This window comes from Leptinotarsa decemlineata, unplaced genomic scaffold (assembly GCF_025532065.1).
Source record: "Leptinotarsa decemlineata unplaced genomic scaffold, Ldec_3_MD MMD2_tig00001064_RagTag_RagTag, whole genome shotgun sequence".
NCBI classification, from domain to species: domain Eukaryota; kingdom Metazoa; phylum Arthropoda; class Insecta; order Coleoptera; family Chrysomelidae; genus Leptinotarsa; species Leptinotarsa decemlineata.
In genome coordinates this window covers 10,659,530-10,682,639 of record NW_027412558.1, presented here as the reverse complement: position 1 = coordinate 10,682,639, position 23,110 = coordinate 10,659,530, and the positions used below count along the sequence as shown (strand labels likewise).

General features: G+C 34.5%; 1 protein-coding gene across 6 annotated transcripts in view; it reads right to left on the bottom strand.

Annotated features, from left to right (window-relative positions):
- Positions 1–23,110, bottom strand: part of LOC111508333 (transmembrane protein 47) — a 351,117-nt gene that overhangs the window by 24,520 nt on the left and 303,487 nt on the right. The window contains exon 1 of one of the 6 annotated variants that reach the window (XM_074175657.1): positions 13,070–13,185. The exons of 3 other annotated variants lie outside the window; for them this stretch is intronic. Coding sequence is in view for 1 of the 3 variants with exons in the window: in XM_023163791.2 (XP_023019559.1) it covers positions 6,843–6,896 (54 nt within the window). In the remaining 2 variants the exon portion in view is untranslated. Of the gene's footprint in view, positions 1–6,842; positions 7,050–12,956; positions 13,186–23,110 lie in introns of those variants that run through there. 2 more of the 6 variants (XM_074175656.1, XM_023163791.2) reach the window with 2 other exon arrangements.

Here is a 23,110-nt window from a genome sequence, read left to right as displayed (position 1 = left end):
TGATACATTTGAACTAAATTACATACACTCTAGCTTGATACAAACTCCTTGAATCATTAATCAATAAGAGTCGATTTGCAGTAATCTCTTCATTCCCAGAAAATATTCACTTCTAAATTTATATACAGGGTGTCCCTGGACTTCCTCTTTTCCTCTCGGGAATGTATAGATGCTCTTGAGGCTCTTGAGTTTCGTTAGTTAAACGTGTTTGCATTATAAAAATTCGTTATGAACATTTTACCTATCATTTCCATTTTCCTTAAAAACTAATATTTTCGAATAATGGTAGACATCTCTGGATAAATGTTGTTCAATTAACGTTATCATTATTATTTCTGCTTTGATAATTATTCATTTCAAATAATGGTGGACGAGCGGGTTTGATGTCGTCGAGTAGAACTACATTTTTATCAAGACTCGTTGCTCCGATCGACTTTCCACACGAGTACTTTTATTCATAAAATTGTCCAAGTAACCTTATTTTGTTGAAAAATATTGAAAAATATCTGTCATTTCAAAGTTTTGGGGTGTGGACCATCGGGGGTAGTCCGTTCCCGACTTTGTAGCAAAACAATTGACTCCTGCATGAAAGCTCATCTACGGAATTCATTTGTTTAGTCAATTACCAAAATTTGGATGATTTTGAATATTCACTTGGAAAGTTATCAAAGAAAAACATTTTTCATTTTGTAACTTCGAGGGCCCGTAACTTGGTTACGAAGACTTTTAGGAAAAAAAGTTATATGAAGTACTGGTGATATTTTGACCCCATCTATACATTCCCGAGAGGAAAAGAGGAAGTCCAGGGACACCCTGTATAGCATTGAATCAGTTCGTAGTTCAGAAAGCGGTGAGTTGGAGAGCAAGGAAAGCTTTAGTAAAAAAGTGAAATAAATGCAACAACTATAAAGTAAAGTTGAAGTATAGTGCTCAGTTATAATTATGAATTAATAAATGAATTATCAAATTTGAATAAGCCTACCACTAGCTTTCCACTTATTTATTTCTCACGTGACATGGAAGACAGTTGTATTTCTGTAATAATCAATTTAATTTTTCTAAAAACAATAATTTTGGTTCAATACTTGATTTCTTCCACAGGAAAGACGAGATGCTCTGATTTTGATTTGTAAAAAATTTGAACATACATCCGTATTTTCAATTTGGTGATTTTTTCACCTATCATTGTAAAGATCAACAAATCTCCCTAACTTGTTTTTGAGGCGAATCATTGCAAGCTATTGTGAGCAATGCTTCCTGTTGAAACAAATAACAAAAAAAATTGATAATAAATTACTGAAACAACAAGATGCTATTGATTTATGGTTTGTTAAGAAATATTACAATTTGGATCAGAATTTCAAAACTGAATTTGTTTTGTTAGGGCTTGCTATTTGAGTAGATAACGTACGTACTATATATTTATTGACTTGAAACAGTGTATAACATAAAGAAATACAAATATTGCCAAATATTTACTCAAGCTATCTGATACATGTCAGTTATTAGATTAGACGATAACAAGTAAAATGCACCTTAAGGTTTTAATTTGCTTGCTTGGTACAGGGTCAGAACTTTTGTAAAATATCAGTTTTTCTTATAGTATACATTGATAAAAAATGTTGAGAAATGTTGAAAAATTTCATATAAATGAAAAAATTAGGGTGTTCAATTTGAAAAAGTTGAATTATGTCTGTTTGAAAATGAATGAAATTCGACTGGTTTTACCGAGCACCCTATATATTGTTTCTGAAAGTTGAGATTCCCGAAATTATCATAGTGATGTTGACTAACTATTCCTAAAAAAATCCACTTAATTGCTGTAGACATGCGGGTGGTGAAATGAAAATATTGTCTGCAAAATAAGTTTTTCTGAAATAACTTGGCAATGCCGCAACGGAAACTCGAAAACAAAAATTCCTTAGATAGCTAAAAAAAATATGGAATCGAATGACTTATTCATATACTGGGTGTTCTATTTAAAAAAATATAACTCTGGTTGGCCACGCTCGGCTGAATCACCCAGTATGCGAGAAAATTATTTTGATAGATAGTATTTATCGACATGTCTGGCAAAAAAAATTGAGCAGTTTGAAAAATTGTTTCCTCTGATAGCAATGGACCGAGGTAATCTTGTTGACTCACCCTGTATATTGCTGTTATTTATGGAATTACTTCAGTATCTTGAAATTTCAGAACTACGTTCGAGGAACAAAAGAAATTGCAATATATTTGTAAAATCGCTGAGTATCAAATTATATCGTCAGTCCCATGAAAATACAAGCGAAAAAAATCCATGAGTAGATGGTGCTAACAGATGATTTCAAAATTTTCAATTATAGCTAATGAAAATTAACTTCAAATTCAAGAATTTTAATTTACGACGTCATTCTTTCTGAGGTGCATTATAGCAAACAGCATTCTCATTCCCATAATTCTATTCAATTCTAGTTTGCTTTTATTGTTTCTGCAAAGTTTCAATAAAATCGGAAAATTGAAATTAAATATGCTTTTTTTGCTACTAATTTCGAAAGCTCCACTTTTTTTCTTTTTTTATCTACCATCATTCTATTAGGTACCAATTATCAGTTTAAAAAACTCACCTTGTTATGGATTTATCAAAACTTTACAAAAGTGTTTTCAAGTGTGTATTTACTTGAATATAGAAACTCATTTAAACTTGACCAACAACTATACTTCAACACCTTATCAGACGGATACGTCACATTTCAAGTACGATATATATCAATTTTCATTGCCTTCATGAAATTTGATACTTTCTCAAAATGGTTTCAAAATGAGCTTTTGCGGTGTTTCTTGACAGGATGTTGAATGTTCTTTATTTACGGGTTACGTGACTAAACATAGAGATCGTTTGTTAGTATTCAAGTGTTCAATGATGTAAATAATATACGAAGAAAGAAAAATAAACAAACGCGAGTTCAACGGGAGTGATTAGTTCAATATCTTTTGTTGCTTGTATGGTCAAGGACCGGATGGATATTTCGATAAGCACATGCAACGTCTGTAGATTTAGACCGACGCGACGCGATGCGACGACTCATCGACTTTAGGACAACAAATATAATATTACTAATAAAGACAGAGTGATAAGCTGGATCCTTCGTTGCATGCTGTGGAATCAGGCCCTGTAGACTGCTGGTCCACCCATAATGTTTGGGGTTCAAGTATGTGGCACTCAGCCAATTTTGAATTTGGTAAAACGATCTTAGTGAGTGTAGAACAACATCGGAAGTGGGTGGCAACCGAACAAGATTAACTTTACCTGCAGACATGGACTTTTTAAAAAGATCGTATCGCATGTCGTTTCGAGTCCACTGAACGTCCCCTGTTGGTACAATGCTTTGAACACAAGCTCTCCAGCCTGTTATTTCAAATAAATTTACTACCACCTCATTTTCATCGTTTAATTTAATTTTTAACTCACATTTTTTATATTTTACTCTTTATACCCATTAAAACGAAATAAAAAAATAAAATCTTCTACCCCACCTTTTGTAAGGTGAACCCCTTATTTGGTCTCTGGGAACTGGACTATTATGGAATGAGGTGGTAGTAAATTGATTTGAAAAAGGCGTTATTATTATGAAAATGACGAATGAATTTACTACCACCTCATTTCAACAAATACCTACATTCCTCATGAGTTATCAAATTAGGGGGTGGGGTGGCGTTGGTCATGGGAGGGGGTCAGGAGAACCTTATCGGACCCAAATATAATTCGAAAATACAATCAAAGAATGCATGGGTCGCAATAACACACACAAAAGAAGGCGCTATTTGGCTTTTTTACCATTTTGAGAAAAATGGTCCATCTTTTAGATGCTGTATGTAGCTCGCTCCCTATTGGTCGCAGAAGAAAACATTATATAAGAAATTTGCAGGTAATTTAATACACTACAAGGAACTGTAGGACCTGTTTTTCGCTAGAACCACTGCTTTTCGAGATACTGCGAAAAAACCGAAACATTTCAGAAAATTTCGAGGTTTTCCGACTACCAAAGGTTGTGCCGAGCCCAGATTTAGTCACATTTTTTATATTTTACTCTGTATACCCATTTAAACGAAATGAAAAAATAAAATCTTCTATCCCACCTTTTGTAAGGTGAACCCCTTTTTTAGTCTCTGGGAATTGGACTAATGTTGTTTTTAAATATATTTTTAGCAACTCCATAGACAAAGTGGTCAATGAAATATAATTCACCAACTTTTCTTTTATAATATCCAGTTATTTTTATATAATATCGTTTGGAACTCGGTTTGGAAATAAACACGCAACACTTGCCAATAATTATATCATTTTAGGTCGAATTTGATTGATTTAATATCTCAAGAAGTTGTTAAATGTTTATTATAAAACTTTGTTTCTGTTCAGATAATGGATTAAACAACTACAAAAGGTACTGGGCTAAATTTTGACGGTGAACCAATGGAACACACTGTGGGTCTTAATGGGAATAATGGTTTGTGTATTTTGAACCGTATGAGTGTAGTTGTTTACAGTAGTATGGTGTCAGGTGGTTTTTCTGATGGTATGCGGATTTCTTGACCGTTTAGCCTGACGAAACGTCAGGCATGAAAACCTGAAGGTTTTTGTGCCTGACGTTTCGTCTACTACTGCGGTAGATATTGTCAATGACGATGAGGCAACGGTCGAGCTACCCGAGTTGGTGCTTGAGTTGTTACTCTCGTTGTTCCCAACGCAATTGTTTCATCGTCTTTGATGAAACAATTGCGTAGTTTTGACACAATTATCTCCGGCCATGAGAGTTTACATTCCATGAGTTCTATATAGTTTGTTGAATACTTTTCAATTTCCAAACGCTGATTGTTATATTCGTTGTTTTAACTTTATCTGGAGGTACATACACGTTTTATAATTCTAAAATTTTCAAAAGAATAATTGCTTTTTTTAAATTCATATTATCTGAAGCATAACTCTTTGGTTTCTCTTCATACAATCCCATTACGAATTTTAAATTCACTTCATAACTCAGGCGGAAGTTTATGGGCAATCTCCTCAATAGCCGTAATTACATCCAGAATAGGGATTTTATTCGACAATACTGAAAAACTTATTCTTTTAGTAGAAACAATTATATTCGTCTCAAAGAAATATTATTTCATGAATGCCAATAATTTCTCATTTCGTTTCTATAGATTTCCATTTTTTTCCTGTTATATGCTTTAAATAAATAAATTTTTCTATATTAACCTGAATAGTTGTACACTGAGATTTAATATCTTGTTGATTTATTTGATATCTAGCCTTCGGATATTCGTAGATAAAGAAAAACATTTCTGTTGAAAATAACCACCAAAAATAGTCTGATTTTATAAATTTGCATAAAAAAATCTTCATGAATTACTATTATATAGGTATAAAAGATAAATAGATAATATACATTTGTGACACTGATTGTGATAGATATCACCCTCATCAATCAAAACACGATGAAAACATTGATGAAATGTACCTTTCAAACTCGAAAAACCCAAAGTATAAATCCGTTATAAACTGATAACAGATAGGTATAATGAAATTTACATTGCCTAAAATATAGTTGTTGACCGTATTCTGTAATAACTCAGATTTACCGGCATGAACTTTTATTTCATTTCTTTTCAATTCACTAAAATATGTAAGCTCTTGAAATGTGTAAGTTCATTGCAAAATTGAGGTGAATAATAGTTCATACTTGAATAGAACTGGCCGATACTTGATGAAAATCCATATTGAAACTCATTAATATAATTTATTGTATGATTTTCACTATAAAGGGTTTTTAAAAAACCGTTCGCGTGCTTCTCTATACAATAGCTACCTCAAGTGTTATCTATAGTTCGGTTTCCCTTGATTGGATTACTTGACCTTGTTTGTATATCTTGAAGGTCAGGTAGCCAGATTTTATTAATAATTAATTGGACCGGATTGGGAGAATCTTAGAGAAACACGACGTGAAACCAATATTTCAGCAAAAAAAAAACTATCAGATAAAGTCTAAGGTCAGCTAAGGACCCCGGAGAACCTTCAGTAACACCCGGGGTATACCGGATTCCTTGTAGTTGAAAAGAAGTATAGGTATCCGTTTCTCTGAACACAAGAGACATTGTCGACTCGAGCAAACAGACATATCAGCTGTAGCCGAACACAGGGATAATTTCAATAGAAAAGAAGAGGCAATGAACATTAATAAAATCTGGCTACCTGTTCTTAAAGGTGATCCAACTGAGAGGAACCAAGCCACGCCCACTAATAATAATATAATACCAGCATCGTAGTTACGGCGTAAGGAACAATTCGACCATACAAACCTGCATACCTACCACGGCTAAGCAGTCAAGAAATCTCGCATATCATCAGAAAAAACATCTGACACCATACTCATACGGTTCAAAATACACAAACCATTATTCCCATTAAGACCCATAGTGAGCTCAATTGGTTCACCATGCCAAAGTTCAGCCCAGTACCTTTTCTAGTTAATTAATCCATCATCTGAACAGAAACAAAGTTTTATAATAAACATTGACCAATTTCTTGAGAGACAAAACATCAGGCATAAAAACCTGCAGCCCACGGCCAAAAAAAAACCGGAAAATAGCTTTCATAATAGTTCATACTGTCAATACAATTTTTTTGTCAAACCTATAAGCCAAGATAACTCAATTTATCTCGACAGCAATAATGATTTGTTTTCAATTATTTTATTGATGCAGCCATTCGTTACCTACATTTGATTGAATTATGCCCATGAAATATCAAAAAAATCAACTCCCAATCATTCTTCCTCATTACTAAAACACATACAAAAACATACCCTCCTATATCTGGATTTTTGCGCGGCTAGTCTGATCACTGTTTTATCACCCATCTTAACAACCGAGTAACTGAATGGAAGTAATTAAAAACCGCACATTCATTAACAGCACATCAAAAACCAATAAAAACTTCACTTGTCGACTCACTAGAATTCCGATCAAGTACAAACTTACTAAACTATGTAGGAACTGCACACGCTTTCAAAGCAGACGGTACATTAGAGAAATGAGTGCGGGCAGGGTTGCCAGGTTATGTATCTTGACAACTCATTCGTAGTCTCAAAAAATCCCCACTCCACGTCAACATATTTTTGAACAATTTTACTTTCATAAATAATCTGTGTTTTTACTTTCAATTTACTTCAGTGAGGAATTATTCAAGGACTTTCTCAACTATGATTTCATATTCCATTTTTAGAAGAAATTTTAAATGTTCAAAGTACGGAGTTACTCGATTGAGGAAGGAAAAACGCATATAACAGAAAAGTATCAATTCCCAATTATTGAAAAAACAGCAAAATATCCTATTGACGCATTGCGAATAGGAATTATCCACTATCTATTAAATAATAACATATTCAAAGCATTCCCGTTGCAAAATTTTTGCTCACACAATAATTAAAACATTATAAGTACATAAACCCCGAGCTAATCTGCATTTTTCACATTATCTATGAAATCAATTATTCTGTTGATAACAAACCAAAAAAAAATCACTTCCAATTGTGAATCTTTTTTTTTTATTGCACCTACGAAAAATTGACACCTCTAAAAAAATTCCGTGGGGAGGCAGTATTCCTTGCTTCCCCCCCTGCATACGCCATATACAATAACCATATAAGCAGATTCAGATCTTCATTGCAACAAACCTTTCATAGCCCAGAAAGTTAACATCATCCATGCACTATCTACATAACCTCACTTCGTACAGAAAGAAGTGACTTATGCAAAGCAATAGGAAAACTAGAATGTGGGATTCCACAGGCTCGGTTCTGGGTCCTATTTTTCTTTTGATTTATGTACCTAAATGATCTGACATACATCAATACTTTCAAAAACTACACGCTAGCACAGTAGCTTTGTCAAGTGATCAAATCACTTGAAAAAGCTAGTGTGCTAGCGAAACATGTGATATATTTTTCAAATAAAGTTTGTGGAGATCAAATCGTGAGGTGTAGTTTTTGAAATTACTATGGATCTTCATCAAGTAGCGGTCGAATCAATCAGAAAAATACATCAATACGTTATGTAGTTACATTATGTGCTGGCGACACAAATATCGTCTGCATTAGCCCCACACATTGAATACTTAGAAAAGCATGTTGAGAAAGATATGAATAAAGTATTTAAACTCAAAATTTGATGAGCATTGTTGATATAGTTGAATTGAAATAATAGAAGTAAGCTTTTCTGCTGCTAAAAAGATGTAGCACTCTCGTAATTGTAGCAGTTATCTATTTACCATTAGCATTTTTACATTTCAAGACCGTGTTATATGATATATCTGAAAGTATAAGAGGTATATCTCAGAAACAATAATGATTATGAAAAAAAAAACATATAGACAGGTTTCGCTCTCATCCAACTTACTCATACAATATTCGCCAAAATAACGATATTGAACTTCCTCTTCTTCCGAAAACTCTGATTAGACTCAGTTATTTACAACTCTCTATAAAATATATAATCACTTACAATTTTGAAGTATACTTAGAAGATTCCTGCTACTAGTAATCTAATTATTTAGACTTTCAAAAAGCTTTCGGTCAAGTAGATCATTATGTTCCCCTCAGCAAATTGACAAAATTGGGAGTCTCTAACCAACTGCTCACTCTAATTGAATCATATCTAGTTAACAGAAAACAATTCGTCGAATATGAATCTTTCAAATCGGCCCAGTACGTAGTTACATCTGGGGTACCACAAGGTTCTGATCTTGGATCTCTTTCATTTTTAATTTTTATTAATGACTTGGCAACCTCTTTGAATATTCCTAGCCTACTATTTGCAGACGACCTGAAACTATATTATAAAATTGACGACATTTCTGACTGCCAAGGTGTACAACATGAATTAGATGTAATAAAACTTTGGTGTAATAATAATCGTCTACAACTGAACGAATCCAAATGTAGAATAATATCATTATTCAATCAACAAAACTACAATCAACCTCGTACATGAAATAAAAGATCTTGGTATAACATACGACAGTAAATTAACATTTACAACACATATAAGGAATATGACTGCTAATGCAAATAGGATGCTTGGATTCATTTACAGAAAAGGCAAAAACTTCAAAAGTATTCCACCACAAAATTGCTATACTTTGCGTATGCCAGATCTAAGTTAGAGTATGGCTCTGTGTTATGGAATCCAGTTTACGACTACCAAAAACATCAATTGAGAGCGTGCAAAGGAAGTTCCTAAAATACTTATTGCTAAAAGTTGGTGGTCAATACCCCACGGGAGGCATCGATCAAAACATTTTGTTGACACGATTTGATATGACATCTTTGGAAAATAGGAGAGTTATCCTTGGTATAAAATTCCTACATAAATTACAAACAACAATATTGACAGTACGGTTCTTTCACCCGAGTTCAATTTCTTAGTATCAAGAAGTGAAGGTCGACACAATCTGAAATTCTATTGCGAAGCATCACGCACAAATATTATGCTACGATCACCATTGAATTTTATGTGCAGTAGCTTCAATAAAATCTGTGAACACTATGATATTCATTTCGACTCTCTGAACGCCTTAGTATAATGTATCCACAATCACTTTTAATAATACTATAAATAACATTTGTGTCAGTACTGCTTCATTGCATGATTCGTAACTTTTTGTGTTATATACTCAATTTTTCATTCCTCTCTTGAAATTTTACATATATGAATATCTTATATATACTTTGTTCCAGCATTTACTTTTATACATTTCTATATTCCATTATTTTTATTATTAATTTCATATACACTCTGTAATGATAGCATTTCCTGTAACTCCTGATGAAAATAAATGGCTTATTTTTTTGAGCATAGTGCACGTAACCTCCCAGACAAGGCTGCTTGTACAGAGTTGCACTAAGGAACAACCGATTTTTTTTTATAATATGCAGGTGAATTAAAACGTAACCGGACACTCCGACACTGTGAGATGAATTTCGTCAGCCGATTGCAGTTAAATATGATTGGCCAGCGTAAGGAGGCTTGTTTATTTTACCCAATAGATGTAAATGTAAGTAATGATCACGCATCTATCTTTGTTTGTTTTACTTTGCTTGTTGGACGGATATGAGTTTTTATTATACCTTTCAGTTCGCTTCATAAACATAGTATATTATCTTAATTTCAATATTCAAATAATTTCAGAAATATATTACAACAACCAAGTCGAAAACTATCTCTTTCCTGAATTCTCGAAAGTGAGGATATTTACAACATCTGGCAACCCTGAGGGACGATTAAAGGTCCACAACATGACACATCTATTGACTTCCGCTGCATAAATCGGTCATATACAAACTACGGCTTCAATTGTTTGTGACTGACTAGCTTATCAGTGTTGGGGTGGTGACTCAGACTGGCGTTTGTTTATTCCAAGAATTTTTATGAATTTCTCGACGGGATGAAAGGTGATTCACCGATAAGGAAGGGAATGTGGATAAAAAGTTCCCTTTCAGTTGTACTCGCTTTGGTTTGGTAATATCATCTAGTATTTGATGGTAAAAATTTTTACAGTTTATAATATTATTAGAGGCAATCTCCCCGAGACCCCACTACATGATATAAAAAAGCCCCCGCCCGCCACGTATGAGGACGATAAACTCAAAAATCACGGAATGAATTTTCATACGACTTTCACCAATGACCGTGTGATGCACGTGGAAAGTTTATGTCTATAATTGAGGCGCCCGTTTCCAAAACTTATTAAATCCATCAGAATTGATTTCGAGAAAATCGCACTTTTCTGATACCTTTAATTTGGAAATCAAGTAGGTTTGTGTGACTGATTTGTTATTTGTAGGTTGTCCTTTGAAACTAATATACGGTCAGCAAACAAATATTAGAGAGTTATTTGAAAACAAAAGTAGGATTAAACGAGTTTTGTAAACATATTGTGGAAAGCTTTTCTTTTTTGACCTGCACTTTATTCTCAAGGAGCTCTGGAATCTTAACTTCATTTTTAAACCGCAGACACAGTAAATCGCAACAAGACTGCTTCACGTTCAAACAACTACTCACAAAAATATTATGTGTACGTAAACAGTAAAGAAACCGTGCACATACGAACAGGATCTAACAAGTTTTGAAACCGTAACATGCAATGAATAACATAATACTATTGGATCTACGCACAACAGCACTTACGGCAGTGGATTCACAAACTTTTTTAATAGTGTTTATGAAGAATGTAGCTAGTTTTGGAAACTACTATTTTTTTAATATTACTGGATTACTGGAAGTTATCAGATTTGGTCCACTACAATTATGTAGGCATATGTCAAAGCTGTCAAAGAAGGTATCGTCGCCATTTTCTAAATTTTAGGGAAACATGGATCCAATTAGTTATGGAAACGCACGCCTCAATTCGTTAACGTTTTCTGTAAATTAGTTGAACTATGAGCAAGTTATCTGGAAGAAGTCGGGACAGCGGTGCCACTCTTGCGTTACACACCAACCTGCAAACAATTTAGACATTTCAATATTTGACGTTTTTCATTAATATCATAAGATAAGATATTTTATCACAGAACTTCTCATCCTAAACGCAATTGATCACTTTCTCAACACCACCAACAAGAAGAAAAGCCTCGGCGTGAAAAGATCAAGCTACTTAGATATTGCGCTATTCACAAAATTAAATCCTCATTCAATATTCATGAAGACAAGTTGCTATTATTAAAATCTTGGTCTTTGAGCTGGTAATTTATTAGGTTCGAGATACTGGATCGTCGTGATCATCACTCTTAATAACTTCTATCGCTCCTTTACAACGAAATTTGCATTGTATGGCTGTAAGCAGATGAGCTTCCTGAATAATTAAATATTGCAGGAAATAGTATTTTAAAACCCAGTTTGGTGCGTGGGTGAAAATGTTTCCCAACAACACTTAAAAGGACGGTGAACAACAGAAATGTATCTAGATCGCAGAAAAAGTGTGCTCAATTAGATATTTTCTGTTTTTGAATTTGGTTTTGCTGAACATCTAGTTGGTTATTCGACAGATTTCCTTCATTACGTCCTCCTGTTTGTCTGTTAATTTACAAGAAGAAAAAAAATAGTTTTGTAGGGTTAAGTACGGCAAGTAGTGTGCTTGCTCTTGAACAACTTTTAGGGTCGTGCAGATCGATGAAAAATTGCATACCTAAATAATAAACGTGGCCAATGGGCGCCAAGTAGTTTTGCGTTGTTCCGGCTAACTATGTCTGAAGAGAGAAACCACTAAACAACGACAGACTCATTTCACAAAATTTTTATTCACTGTAATAACAAATTTAACAAAGACTTCCGAAAGTTACGTATACTCCTTATACAATCAAGGAAAGATGGATACCGATATCGCTGAACGACATTTATCTAATGTGAAAGTACGGTCCAATAATTTCTTAATTGACCTAACTTGAATAATAATATAAGCATATACACATAAAAATATAAATCTGCTCTCTTCAAGCTTTTTTTTATACAACAAGTGAGACTACGGCTCAACAGTACCACCCATTGCTTTTGTAACAAAAAAAACCGATAAAAGTTTTCAACAACATTAAATGAAGAAACTTCAAATCCTCTGCGAGGTATTTAGCCTTCGTTTCTTCGAAGATCGACAGCAGGAGCCATCTAGGGCGGAAACTATAAACAGCTTGTAAGTTTTCTCGGCCCAAGGTCTACCAAACAATGAAATCCCGAGTTCTTACGGCTTCAATGAAGTGCTGGTCAGTTGAAACCGTCTACTGCCCGAATGTATGTATGTAATAAAATAATTCGAAATTTCGCAAATCCATAACATCTGAAATTACATTCGAATCAAAATACCGCCTTGTTAAGAATGAATGAGCGTATTCACCACAATGAAAGTTATAAAATAATAAATTAATGCTCACCTCCCGATGCCGAATAACCTAACATCACGGAGATGTTATTTTTCTCAAGGTCAAGATCAATCCGTTATCCAACTATCAGATTCGAATACGGAATTGCAACATGTCTAACACACCTTTACAAAAGTCGCAATTCCCAGAAAACAAAATGGGTTAATCCGCCTAAACGTATTTTCACCTCCGAAAAAGAACCCAATATATTTTCTAAATTATCTCCTAAGACCCAGCGATAACTAACTCGTGGTCATTCTTGTCAAAATAAGCAAAGGTCACTCAGAGTTTTTTTTCTCTGCGCGCTCGCAAAAATAGATCCCAAGTAAACCTCCAGGACAGTGCCAACAATAAATTCGAATACAGGGTGGTACTGCGATATGAGCCCCCCTGCCTGGTTGAGAACGGATTTATCAAAAAAACGTAACACCTTTCAATTTTTTTGAGAACAAAACACAAGCACTATAGGAAAATATTTAAGGCGCTCTTAGAGCGGATTTGAATCGCTGGGGATTAAATCCACATAAACGCAGTTCTCCAGATGGAAGAGTTCTTAAACAGTGAAGTTCGAGGTGTATTGAGTTGAACCTCAAAACGATGAGCAGCCACAGTCCGTCTCGTATTTCTGATATGTACTGCTCTTGGTGGAATCAAATATGCCAAGTCACGTGAAAGTATCTATAGAAGAGAGAAATATTTGTGGCCACTCCGCAAAATTCATACCGATTTTTTTCCAATCACAAATACAATGTAGGAGGAGCATCAGTCTGTTGCAACTTCTTTCGCAACGGTAACATCACCCCATTTCATTCAACAGCAAATAATGTCATGTGATAACTCATCTGATAATGTTTTCAATGCAATAGATTTATTAAAGAGCGATCGCAAAAAATTCTGGGGTTATATCAAGGAACGTCGAAAAAACTGTGCTGTTGATAACAGATTCACTCATGATAACGATGAATTATTCAATGATAAGGATATTGCTGACAGTTTTGCTACTTTCTTCAAATCAACTTTGACGAATAGCGGTGTGCCGGTAAACCCCACACTAGTTCCTGAGTATGACCTAGACATCATTGAAATTGATGATATTAAGGAATAAAAGCTTGAAAATGCTATTAAGACACTGAAACCCAAAGCAGCCATTGGAATCGATGGCATTCTACCCTACTTTTTCAAGGCTTACTGTGACTTGTTAAAGTAATCACTGACATTGATATTCAATCTTTCCCTGAAAGAAAATCTTTTTCCAAGCTTTCTCAAAATTGGCGGAGTTACCCCCATACACAAAAACGGCAATAAAAACAATGTAAGAAATTACCAGCTTTGTCGAAGATATTTGAACGGGTAATATATAATAGAGTATACAATCACGTGGACTCAGTAATAATCGACCAACAAGATGTCTTTATTCGTAATAAATCTATCTACTTACTTTTCAGTATCTGACCTATCTCTCAACGAAGCTAAATGTAAAATAATGAGTTTCACACGAAAGAAGTTACCCACTATCAAGGACTATTTTTCATTAATCATATCAATTTACAGAGAATCAATGATATGAAAGATCTCGGGATCATTTTTGCTGGTGTGTTCAGTTTCTCTCGGCACATTGAATACTTAGTAATAGAAAAATGAGCTTTGTCTTAAGATCTAGCCGTGAATTCAATCACGACACTTGTTTGTTACTCTCTAACTCCATTGTTTGTTCTAAGCTGGAATATGGTTGTGTCATTTGGAATCCAAAGACATTTTCATATTCTGATACTATAGAAAGAGTCTAGAGACGATTATTAAGAACACTCTTTTTCAGAAACGACAATGTCTGGCCTTTACTTATATCGTATTCTAGCCAATTACAAGAAATTAATATGCAACCATCGAAAGACCGCCGTGAGTCGTTGGAAGTGATTTTTGTTTTTAACATTCTTAGAAAACTGAAAGTACCTGAAATTCTCTATATTACTGATTTTCCTGTACCTGACGTAAGACTGAGAAGAAGAGACAATCTATTTCGTGTCTCAAACAATTTGTCTCCTCTTCAACAATGTCTCGAAACCGTTAACAAAATGGTGAGGAACTGTGAAATGGATTTATTCAGTATTACAGAGGGACAACTTCTTCGAACACCAAAATGTGTCTGAATTTTGTTACGGTCATTTTATTATTTACTGTTTTATATTGTTATATTTTATATCGATTTTAACTGTATCAATGGTACTCAATGAATACTATATGTAAGGAACTTTGAAAAAAACTGTGCATCACGTAAGTGGAAACCATTCTGTTTGTTGTTCAGTATAAATACATTTCTATTCTATTCTATTATTATCTATGAAAAACATAGACAATGATTCAGTTCCGATCAATAAATAATTTTTGGTTGAAGTACCTGTACACGCCTATAAAGGCGTGTATCTATTCATATTATCTACCTACTATATATCTATATTATCTATCTACTTATATTATCTATACATACCTACTTTAGCTCATTGCAAGAGGGATATCGTAGAATTATAATTCAGAATGAAGAAACACAACACGAAAAAATAATTTATATTCCATTCGAGTTGAAAGATAAATGGTGTAATTTGTTATGCATTGATGAATGCAGGATTGAAAGATGCATCAGAATTTGCATTAGAAATACAGTTCCGTACGTTGAGTCATACAAAATTTACTGGAAGTTTGTATTCAAATCACACTAATTTTCAACCAATGAATTAATCAACTGTATGAGTCTTATAATGTTCACCGCATGATCAATAAACAATATCGGACAATTCATAAGGAAAAGTTGGATGTAACAACGAGCAAAACAAAGATATGTGAACTCTGCCTTTCTTTTTTTTCTTTTGAGTTCTTTATTTGCCATCGAAAATATATAAAATTGCAATAACAATTATTCAATCTAATTCTGCAAATAGATCGGTTTGTTGTTCATAAAAGATATAATCTTGTGCATGAGCAAGTTAACTAATCTATCAATGTTCATTGTAAAATTGGAGATATGAAATGTGAAATGTAAACATCAAAATTTGTAAAGATATAAAATTTAAAATGTTTAAATGTAAAATACTAATATCAAGAGACGCATAAATATAAATTTTAAAAAGTATAAATATAGATTCTTAATATCTAAAGATGTAAAAATATAAAATTTTAAATATTAAACTGTAAAATATGTGTATGAAGGTAAACATGTGAAATTTAAGAAATATAAATGTGAAAATATATCTTGACCTAATAATTACATAGTATATAATATAAAAAGAATGACTGAATATCTGTGAAGTATGCATTCAATACTGTTTGGATTCATATACACCTCCTTTTTGACTAATTGAACGATTTTGAAAATAGAATAGTTTCTATAATTATATTCGAGCTCTCGATACTCAACTTACTGTTCGGGGTAACAGTATAAATATCCATCTTTCAATAATTGGGTTCACTCTTTCTGCAGGTACTGTTTGAAGCCACTGTTTGAATATTTGTTGGTTGCGGGTATGTCTTAACTCATTGGGTATTTCAGTATAGACAATTGGACTCAGATAAGTCAGAAACTTTTGGTGTTTGGTTGTTCCCACTTTTGGTATTTTTGTTGTTTTTTGTTTGAATCTTGTGTCATCTGTCATCAATTGAACCAAAGCGTTGCCAGAACAGCCCAAAAAATCAACCAGGTATTTGGCAATTATAGTGTTAATGAACGCACTGTACGTTGTTAGTGCAAAATTCCGTTTCGGAGATTATAGCCTCGAAGATGAGCCCAAATTGCTCGACCTACAGTAATCCAGGACGAGAATTTGAAGACCCTAGTGAAGACTTTTCCATCACAAACGGTGCGTGGGATGGCGAAAGAACTGGATGTTAGTTTCCATGCGGTTTTTGATGGTTTAAAACATAAGGGGGTGGTGCTCCAGAATTTGAACGATCGACAGAAAATGTCAGGTTTCGAGATCTGTCCATGTTTGATTTTGGGCAACCAAAACGATCGTTTTTGTATCGGATGATGAAAAGTGGACCCTCTACGACAACAGGAGATGTTCGGGAAATCGGTTGGACTCCAGTGAGACTCCCAGGCACTTCCCAAAGGCGAAAACCCACCAAAATGGTCACTGTCTGGTAGTCAGCGGCTGGTGTGATTCATTATAACACTGCAACCAGGCCAAACTATCACAGCAGAGTTCTATTGTGGGGAAATCGACGGAATGTACCGACCAGCAGCCGGCACAGGTCAACAGAAGAGGTCCGATCCTGTTCCACGACAACGCTCGTCTACACGTTTCACAAATCACCGTCCTGTCTGTTTTTCTGTTTAAAATCTGTTTTTCCGTTAATCAGCTCCTAGCGCCGAAGTTCTGCCTCACCCACCATACTCCTCAGATCTCTCGCCAACCTACTACCTATATTCTCTCTGGTATCTGTAGAGTAAGGAGAGTGAGTGTAGACTCACAGCACTTAGGCTACATGTGACCCATCGTATTGATTGATACACCTCGCCTATACCCGTTACAAAAGAAATTTTGCAAATTTATTACTTTGTCAATTATTTTGGTAAGTGTTATCGATTTATAATACTATTGTTTACATTTTATTATTCACAAATTATATTTTTCACATACGTGCTCTATAAATATCAAATTGATACACTGCGCCCGATTAAAGATTTTTCATTTGTTAATATAATTATGTGTTTTAGGTTGGAAATTCGTTGACCATGGAAAGCTGTAGTGAAAAATATGATCTAACGGATCCTAAAGATGTTGAAGAGCTACAAAGAATGATGTTTGAAGATGACGAAGCCGACTTACAGGACGATATTGATGATGAAGAGGATACAGATGGTGAATATGCTGTCGAATCTCGTGAAAGCGATTCAGATACGGAGTAGGAGGCTAGTGACGACGATAAATATGATGATAATGGATCTAACTTAGATGATAACAATTTTTTTTGGAAGAGAAAAAAATAAAGGAGAGAAGATTATAGAAAAAACAAAATGGAATAAAAATGTCCCATTACAAAGAGTTCGTTCGAAACCACATAATCTCATTCGCAAGTTACCATGTGTAATAGGTATTGCAAGAATGGCAAAACCTCCTTTAGAATGTTGGAGCTGCATTATAGATGACGATATATTTAGAATAATTGTACAACATACGAATCAATATATTGAAAGTATAAAAGTATTATTCAAACGCGATAGAGATGTCAAACCTATAGACATTATTGAGTTGAAGGCATTTATAGGTCTTTTATATTTAGTTGGTGTTCACAGGGGTAATAGGCAAAGTTTGGAAGACCTTTGGGGATCCGACGGGGACGGCATTGAAAAATTTCGACTTGTCATGAACATCAAAAGATTTAAATTTATTATGCGTTGTAAGCGATTTGACGATCGGACCACGAGAGATGAAAAAAGAAAAACCGATAAAATCGCAGCAGTTCGATGAATCTTTACAATGCTGGTACAAAATTCACAGAAGTCCTATAGTCTGGGGCAGAATGTAACGATTGATGAAAAACTAGAAGGATTTCAGGGAAGATGCGGTTTTGTACAATACATCACGAATAAGCCCAATAAGTATGGAATTGAGATATACGCACTGGTTGATTCTCAAGTTTACTATCTATATAATTTAGAAATATATACAGGATTACAACCTGAAGGCCCATTCCGATTGAGCAATTCACCATCGGATGTTGTTCTACGACTTTGCCAACCTATATATCAGACCAGACGAAATGTAACTGCAGATAACTGGTTTACCAGTATTCCATTGATAGATGAGTTGCGAATTAAAAACTTCTCTTACGTTGGAACAGTGAAAAAAAATAAGGTCGCAATTCCACCTGAGTTTCTGCCAAATAACAAAAGAGTTGTTATTAGTAGCTTGTTTGGTTTCAAGAAAGGGTGTACTTTGGTATCTTATGTTCCTAAAAAAGAAAAATGTGTGATTTTGGCTTCAAGTTGTGTGCCTCATTTAATGTGGCTAGAAATACTCACCGTTGGCCCATGGTAGTATTTTTTGCTATGTTAAATATTAGCGGAATCAATGCTCAGGTACTATATTTTGGCAATGGTCAAGATGTTATTCGAAGAAGAAAATTTTTGAAAACTTTATCACACGCATTAGTTTCACCTCATATGGCTCGACGAAGTTTACAGACATCAGGGATTCATACCAGCCTGCAACAACGCCTGAAAAGTATTACGCCAGTAGAGCAGGAACAACAAGAAGAAGAAAACGAAAATGTAGTAAAACGCAAAAGATGTCATATTTGCATTGGACAAAGGCGATTAACAGAATGTAATTGCAAAAAATGCAAAAACCCCATTTGTCTCATGCACATAGAAAGCTTTTGCAACGTTTGCAGTCGAACATTGACAGAAATACCACAAGATACCATAGATGAGGAGATGGTTTAATGATTTAAAAGTTTATTAATTTTTTATATTACAGTAAAGTCATATATATAGTTAGTTTATTTAAAATATTTTAATTTTGTTATAAGTTAGAAAAATCTTATTTCAAATATTTTGTAAAGGTAGAATGTACTTACGAAATATATATACGTATATAATATACCTAAAATTAAAATTTATTCTAGTTATTCACAAAGTATTAGAGTCCAACAAGGGCGTGATCATTTTGATACACCGCGCCCGGTTTTGTTGAGTTTAGGACCGCGCCTGCCGGAAGGTTTGAGTAGACACATACAGTGCTAGTCAAAAGTCCCCTCCCCCCCTCGTATCTTTTGAACGGGTATGAAATTTGGAGGGTGGAAATAAACGGATGTAGGCTTCTTAACTGGTCATAACAGGTGACGCAATAGTCATAAATGACGTCACAAGGCCACTGTGACCAAAAATTTGTAAATGGGACCCTATGGCAAGTGACAGCTCGTTTGAAAGGTATTGAAAATACCTATTCAGTCATACCAATTTTGTTTGGGTTTCGGCTGATTTTGATTGATAAATTGAAGAAATACGAAAATTATAGTTTCGCATTCAATTAATAAAGATTTAAGAACCAGTTCTTATAATAAGTGTTCAAAATGTGCTCCATCTACTTCCTGGCAGTAATGCATCCTATTGCTAAACTCTTGTCGTACTCGTCCCAGTGTGTCAGCGGAAATTGCCCTACATTCTTCAACAATTCGTTGTTTCAGAATGGCAATACTGTCAGGTGCTGTAGCGTAAACCTTAGATTTCAAGTACCCCCATAGAAAAAAATCTAATGGTGTAAGGTCCGGTGACCGAGCTGGCCATTCGATCGAACCTCGTCGTCCAATCCATCTACCACGATATTCTTCATCTAGGTAACGTCTTACTGCACCGTAATAGTGTGCAGGAGCACAATCTTGTTGAAACGTTATTTCCAAGTTGTCGAATTCATCTGGATTATCTTCTAGAATTTCAAGAATTAACGCCTCAATATCAGTTTGTAACATCTCCAGATACAATTCACCGGTTAAGTTAGCATTGAGAAAAAGAGGCCCAACTATGTGGTTTCCCAAAATACCTGCCCAAACATTTACTTTTTCTGGAAATTGAGTATGTTTTTCACGAAAGATGTGAGGATTTGTGTCACTCCGATACCTCACATTTTGAGTGTTAACATTTCCATTGAGAAAGAAAGTACTTTCGTCACTAAAACAAATTGTCTGTATGTAGCCTGGTTGTTGGTTCATTTTATCGGACATAGTTTCACAGAATTCTAGTCTTCGGTCGGGGTCATCATCTGAAAGTTGGTGCACCATTTTTAATTTGTATGGATGAAATTTGTTTTTAGCCAACACCCTATGTACTGTCCTTTGACTGACTTCACAGATAGACGCAACTTGGGCTGTGGAAGAAGTAGGGTTCACTACCATTTCTCCAAGTATGTCAATTTTTTTGTCATCACTAATTGTTGGTCGACCAGATCGTTTGGCATCTTGAACACTACCTGATGCTTCAAACTTCCGAAGAAGCTCCCTCAAATAAACCCTCGATATAGGGCGATCGGGGTACCTCTCATTAAACAGTCGTTCCGCTGCATGGAAATTGTTTCTACATTCACCAATTATTAAGATAGCTGTTACTTTGTCGGCTACAGTACGTACCATTTTGCCTATGTAAACACTTAAACGTCTTGTTAAACAATAGCTTAGGTAAATTTTCAAGGTATAAACACTTTTGACAAGTAGATAATTCAAACACGTCAACCTTTTTGACAATGAACCAGAGGCGTACTTTAAAATCTTTATTAATTAAATGCGAAACAATAATTTTCGTATTTCTTCAATTTATCAATCAAAATCAGCCGAAACCCAAACAAAATTGGTATGACTAAATAGGTATTTTCAATACCTTTCAAACGAGCTGTCACTTGCCATAGGGTCCCATTTAAAATTTTTGGTCACAGTGGCCTTGTGACGTCATTTATGACTATTGCGTCACCTGTTATGACCAGTTAAGAAGCCTACATCCGCTTATTTCCACCCTCCAAATTTCATTATTATAAGTATACCCGTTCCAAAGATACGAGGGGGGAGGGGACTTTTGACTAGCACTGTATAAACGGACAAAACTTTTGAAACAACCTCATATTAGTGTAAACCCCTGTAGGATAAACCGAGGCATAAACACAGGCTTATGAAATGTTCATAATAATGTGAGCCCACTGTAAATCTAATCAAGTTTCATTATGAATAGCGAAACCAGAACTACAAGTACGTTCACCTGGTTTTGTTTGTACAATGTTACAGGAACCTTAAAACATGGGATTACACATTTTTTGCCCTTTCGCTAGGTGTTGGGAGCTCTCTTTGACTTTTTGAATAATGGCAGGCATTTCAAACGACACAAAAGACCCTCATTGTGTTTTATTTACTCAAGTAAAGAACGAGCATCTATTTCTTCGGGCTGTTCTGTAGCATGTATTATACTCCCAGTGCCCCATATTTGCTATGTTCTTTCAATTGCCAGTGACGTGTTTCAAAATATTTATTTGGAGGAAAAGTATCATTGAAAAATTGAATTTAATACCAATTTTAATTAAAATAAAATGAGTTTTTCTTGTTGGTTTTTTGGGTTATTAACCTTCAACAATCTGAATAATAAAAAATCTAGATCAAGAGAATATATTAGGATTAGTTTCGTCCATAATTTTTCCTATGACTACTGAAAAATAGGCATAATCAAATAACCGTTTCTTGTTGAAAAATAAGGCGAAATGATCCATAACTCTCACCTTAGTGAAGTTTGATGGAGAGGAGTTCCAACGTCAAGTGCACTTCAAAGGCGAATTCACCAATTCCGAATGTTCTGATGGCAAAAGTCCCCCGAAGTTGAAAAAACTCTATATACTCTATAATTAATAATATGTATTGATTATCTTCATATAGAACAGAAAAGGGAGAGTGACAAAGATTCAGTGGCGCTTTTCATGAATTGTCATAAATGAAACAAGAATGGGGATAACAACAAAGGATGATTCAAGAACAAAAAATGTCAATAGATGTAATTAAAAAAAAGATCAACTTAAAATATTATGAGATAACACTACACAAATTTACCAAACCGAACAAAATCGAAAGTAGTTACAAACAAATTAGGGGTTTATAATTTTTTTTGAAGTTGGTGCTATTAAAGCCATCGGGCAATAACAAATTTAATATTTTTGTGAATCTATCAGACTCTTATCAACAATGGTTATGATAGCTATCTAGATTATTTACTATCCAACAAACTATATACAGTTAAGCCATGAAGGAAATTCACCCAATTCCAAGAGACGAGGGATAAATTAATGAATATATTTGGCCAAACTAGTTTCAAGATTTCTAATTTCACATAGGGTTTGAATCCAATAATAATATGAGCATGCATATAATAAATAACGAAGACAAGGGTTTGGTGTCAGATAGATCGAGAATGTATAAATTGTCTTGTGGTTCATCACCGATATTTTACATAGGTCAGTCAAACTGTAAAAAAATTTAAAGCTTGAAAGATGGTGTTAATCTAGGAGTCTAGAGTATGATAAGTCAACTTTACCATGAGGCTAGTTTGGTTTCGCCCATTCTGATTGTTTCAAACATTCACCAGAATTTGATCAATATTTTGGTGTCGTGGTGGCGGGTTGGCTGTCCTTGTTCATCTTTCACTG